This window comes from Pteropus alecto, unplaced genomic scaffold (genome assembly GCF_000325575.1).
Source record: "Pteropus alecto unplaced genomic scaffold, ASM32557v1 scaffold134, whole genome shotgun sequence".
Classification (NCBI taxonomy): domain Eukaryota; kingdom Metazoa; phylum Chordata; class Mammalia; order Chiroptera; family Pteropodidae; genus Pteropus; species Pteropus alecto.
In genome coordinates this window covers 1675657-1680666 of record NW_006436283.1, presented here as the reverse complement: position 1 = coordinate 1680666, position 5010 = coordinate 1675657, and the positions used below count along the sequence as shown (strand labels likewise).

Below are 5010 nucleotides of genomic sequence, written 5' to 3'. Positions count from 1 at the left end.
GGGAAATACGGCTCTAAGGGTCTTCCTTATCCCAAGATTATGAAATAGTGTGCTGTGCTTTCTTCTTGTGCTTCTATAGTGTTATGTTACACATTTGTTTGGTTAGACAATTTATTTTTATGTGTGGTGTGAGGCAGGGATTTAATTTTGCCGGTTTTCTAAAGTTCCTTCGCCAGTACATGTCGTAGTTGATATTTTTTTTTCCATTATGCTCCATGGCATATACCTGTGTGTACTGATACCTCTGAATTTTTTAACAAGTCTTGATGATCCTGGACTTTTGGTGTAGGAAAAAAAGACCCCTTTCCTAGAGCATTAACAGCATTTGTTCGCACAAAACACGAAATGGAGTAGAAGCGTTTTTCAGAACAGCAGGCTTTGTCTTTTATATAGCAACTTGCATTACTAGAGTGCTTGAGATCCTCTGCCTTGGCCCTCCCAGGGTTGGCTCTGTTCCTATGGAGCTTGAGCACTGCATGCGGGAGGGCAGGTACGTACCGGAGCCCGCACCCAGGAGTCAGGTCCCCGCTTACCAGCTTGGGCGGTGCTTGATGGTAAGCGGCCCCTCATGCTCCTGGTCTTGATAGAACTTCGGTTCTATCGCCAGCTTGAAAAGTGGCAGCTGATGGTCTCCTCACGTCGTCTGGAAGGCTTTTAAATGCTGTCTCTTGTTCCTTGGTTTTCAGCCTGCGAGACACGCTGGTCAGTTACATGGAAACTAAAGACAGCGATGCTCTTCCGGAGATGGAGTCCCAGTTCCCGGATCAGATACCACTTTCCAACTGTGTCGCTGCGTGGAAACTGGCCGCTCAGCTGAAACGGGACCGACAGATGAGATAGAGTCACCCCTCGGCACCATCTCTGCCAAGGCTCGGCGACAGAAGGCTCTCCCTGCCTCACCCCTGCGTTGGCCCCACCGTGGACTGTCGCCTTTGTGGGTGCTTAGAAGGAAAGCCTTTGGCATCGCTCCAGGCTCGGGACAACACGTGTGCTGACGGCTCTTCGAGAGCCAGGCTCTATCCAGAGGCCCTTGTGTCTATTCCAAACTTTCTCACATTTTGATGAACACTGGTTACTGGGAGGTGAGGACCGACGCTTACTTGAAATTGCAATAACCCCCCAACCCCCGTACATTCCAAGGAGACTGGAAAAGTCGCCTCTCAGCTTCGCACACAGGAATGCTCGGTCGTGGGCCGCCAGCCTCTTTACGGGACATACCCGGCCACCGGGGCCCTTCTTACTCAAACTACTGCACAAGGACTGGGGTGGGGGCAAGTGAGGTCGCTTTTATTTTTTTTCTAATTTATTCTGCACTTGCTGAAGAGAATTTGGTTTTTTCTTCCTTTCATTTCTTTAAATGCTGAGTACTGAACAAATATTGCCAGGTTTCCAAGAAGGTGAAAAAGCAAAAAAGTGCCAGGTTCTTTTTTGTCTTCTCACAAGTCAGGGCATTCTGTAACAGACCTTGAGGCCAAATTAACAAGCCCTCCCCCAGGCCCAGCCACGAGTCACTGCCACGGCGAAGGTCAGAGCCACAAAGCTCTCACTGTGAAGAGCATTGAGCAAAGCAGCCCAGACACTTCAGGATCTGTTTCCTCATCTAATAAACGAAGGGACTGGACTGATGGCCAAACTCCCTCCCAACCCTGGTACTCTAAAATCCTAAATGAACGTCATCGATGTACACCTGGGTCACAGGCACAGTCCTGGCGTCTCTGTGCGAGGGTTTTGACTGCCTGGCGTCCTGCCAAATAAACACGTGGTCTCAGTGTGGCCCCCCAAGTGTGTGGATGTCTGGTCCTCGCTTTGGGTCTCAGCCAAGGCACAAAAACAGACTGAGAGAGAATACAGGACGAGTTAAGCTTCCAGTACAGGAAAAGGAGAGCAGTCGGCCAGCCTTCACGTTGCGCTGCTTTTCTTACTGTAAGTATGGCGTCTCTTTCACAATCCATTTGGGCGCTTAGCGACCTCGGGACCAATTCCTGTTCCCAGGTGGCCTAGCACGCATTACCATGGAGAAACACTTGTTTACAAGTCAGGCGAAGGTCTTTAACCTGCATCCTAAATGAGTGATGACTCGGTCAACTCGAACTGGCGCCCACGAGTGATGAGAGCTCCCCTGGCACCCGTGGACGCCCTCAGCAGCACGGGGAGCTGCACAAGGCCCCGCACTCTGCATTCTTTGATTTCAGACTGCTCGACGCGGCGGGTACAGTGATGCAGGCCCCGCAGTGACTCATCTGGAACCCCATCAACTTGCACTTAGTACTCTATGCTTGTTCAGTCATTCCATACTATGCAAAAGCACCCTCGAATCGCCATCTGCATCCAGGATTGCAACCTAATTGCCACTTAATCAGGGCGGAGTGTTGCTTGTTCAACTCTTCAACTTGCACTGGGACTCCTTTGATACCTCAGAGTTGGGATGGAGCTGGCCAGGCCATCAGGTGCCACTGTGGTTCTTCAGTGTGCCACAGCTGAGCATTTCCCACACCCCCACTTTTATGAAGGTTTTTACATTAAGATGTTTTGTTTTGTATGCTATGCTTTCAAAGCCTTAATTGTCATTATCTCGCTTATCTTGTTCTATGTACAAAAATACACTAGTAATAAGCAAATGCAGATTTCGTTATATTTGTTATATTCAATTAATAAACTTGAGATTTGCTACTAAATAACACTTTTCTTTGCGGGGAAAACTTCTATGGCAAATAGGCTTTGGGCATGGTTTTGCTGGTTTATGCAAATGCTCGTAGAGGTGTCCATCAGGTAAGACGTACACTCTGGTTAAGAACGTGAGGGTCAACTTTTCCTCTGGACAAAAAATGACGGCACAGCCGAGGACCCACGGGGTTGCACACCGCTCCCCAAAGCTTTAGCCCCTCCTCAGGGGGTGCCCTCCCACTGCCTGCCTAGGGTGACTTCCGCCTAGTGACGCGTCACATGCCAGAGCTGGCAGCGGGTGTGCTGTGGAGCGGGGAGGGGTCCGCAGTGAAAGGAAATCCGGACGTGGGAGCGGTAAACAGAAGCTTCCAGCGGCCCACTTGGATTTGGGTGGCGAACACTACTCCAGGGAAAAGCCGCATCTTCTCTTCCAAAAAGAAATGGCTCCTCCCAGGGAGCCTGTGGCCTAGAACCGCGGCTGGGTCCTCCTCTCATCTCTGACACGTCGTCACTGACCTCGGCCTCCCTCCTGCTCACTCTCCTGCGGGTCATCTGTGGACATGTCCCTTCGCAGTTCTTTTTGCTTTCGGCGCGGGCAGCAACAGTCACGAGCCAGGTGGTACTTACCTGCAAATCGCCATGGCTGACCGCTAGCTCCTTAAGATCTTGCCGTGCGTGTAAGCTATTTACCTTCCGCTGTGGGCTGCAGGATTTGGTCATTCGTTAATGACAGTCTTAAGCTATCGCTTTTTCTTCTCCCTTCCTCCCCACCCCGACAAGCTATTTCAGTTATTCTCGGGTTCAGGCAATTCCGACCTAAAAACAAACTTCCAGAGGAAAACAATCACTGTGAAGAAAAGGTCAGGGCGAAGGGCCCTGCTAGGTAGGTAAGGCATACTCACGTGGGAAGTCGCTGTACCAGCGGGGCTCGAAGGACAGCGGGCGGGGAGGCGGGAGGCCGGGACCTGACAGCCACCCACCCCAGCCATGATTAGCATCTGTACTGCTCTCTGCATTTTTCCAATCCCTCCTTGGTCACTAATTAAGCATCGTGAATCTGTTTCCCACTGGGAAAGCAAGCGCCAGGAAGGTGCGAATGCTGAGTCACATGGTATTCTGGGACAGGACGGGCTTCGTCCCAGGAGGCAGGAGCACTTCCGGAAGCCGGCTGGGGCAAGAGCAGAGTGAAGGTGGAGGGAAAAGGCCGGGGCTGGAGCACATGCAAGCCGTCCAGCGACGCTGCACATCCCACAGAGACCTGCTGCCAGCCCCGAAGAACTCCCGGGAACGGGACCCAGAGCCTCCGACCACTCTAAATGACAAGGCTGACTCTCAGCGCAGCCTAGACGGACCCCAGAAGAAATCCTGGCTCTTCCGTTTGCCAGCTCCACGGCCTTGGGCAAGCCACGTGATCTCTTTAAGCCTCGATTTCCCCACCTGTAAAGTAACTCTCGCTGCTGCGGTGAAAAATAAGTCCGTGTAGGTAAATAACTGGGCACAGTGCCTGGCACTCGTCCCAATCCCAGTGGAAAACTCAGCCGCGTCCCAAGGCCCTGCGGGTTGTCATACGTTGCCCGAAGCCCCTCGACCTCAAACACACATCCTCGCCCAACGTGTGTTCCTCCTGAGATCTAAACCAGACGCGTCTTCTCTGAATTTCCCTAGTACAACATGCCCACCGCACCGCGGGGCTCTGGGCAGGAGTCCGTGTCCCAAAGGCCGGCCGCGCCGCTGGTGGCGGGTGGCGGGTGGCGGGTCGGGGACGCTTCCTGAGCGCCAGGATCCGAGCAGTCGAGTCCAAGTCCGCGAGTCCGGCTGGGGGCTGTGTCCCCCCTCCGCAACTTTGGGACCGTCACTGAGACTGAAGTCAAGGAGCCACGTAAGTGGCAGATGCTCGGCGATGGGGTTCGGGACACGCTACCCTAAATTGCGGCACCTTGGCCCACTGAAGAGCAAGCGGAAGGAGTTTGGGGAACCGGCGGAACTGGGGCGGTCACTCCCGATCTTTACGCCGAACCCCGAACCGTGTGCGTGAAGGATGCCGGGAGGGAGACTGGAAACGGAGGGCCCGGCCCCTGCCTAAGCAAACTTTGTCACTTCTTCACCGTGTACCGCGCAGCTCAGTCCTCTCTTCTCAATCCTCCACAAAGTCACTGTCCGTTGGTCTAAAAAGTAACGTTTGCTGCTCTGGTCACTCCCTCGGGTCGTCATTCTCTGGCGAAGGCTTCTGCGGACGGGAGAAATTCGGCGAACGCACGTGCTTTTCTCCTGCTGTCCCCCGAGGGCGGCGGAGGCGGCGAGGCCTCCGGCCACGAGGCGGCGACACTCGGGGAGCGACGCGCCGTG

The 5010-nt window shown here is 53.5% G+C and overlaps 2 protein-coding genes across 2 annotated transcripts in view; both read left to right on the top strand.

The window, feature by feature from the left end:
* The window catches only part of RNF213 (ring finger protein 213), an 87818-nt gene extending 85140 nt beyond the window's left edge, over positions 1–2678 (top strand). Inside the window, exon 69 of the mRNA XM_025047104.1 lies at positions 687–2678. Coding sequence (XP_024902872.1) covers positions 687–840 — 154 coding nt within the window. The 3' untranslated portion in view covers positions 841–2678. The remainder of the gene's footprint in view (positions 1–686) is intronic.
* A 1886-nt stretch (positions 2679–4564) lies between these two features.
* The window catches only part of ENDOV (endonuclease V), a 13009-nt gene continuing 12563 nt past the window's right edge, over positions 4565–5010 (top strand). Inside the window, 1 exon segment of the mRNA XM_015589586.2 lies at positions 4565–4691. Within this exon segment, the coding sequence (XP_015445072.1) occupies positions 4565–4691 (127 nt within the window).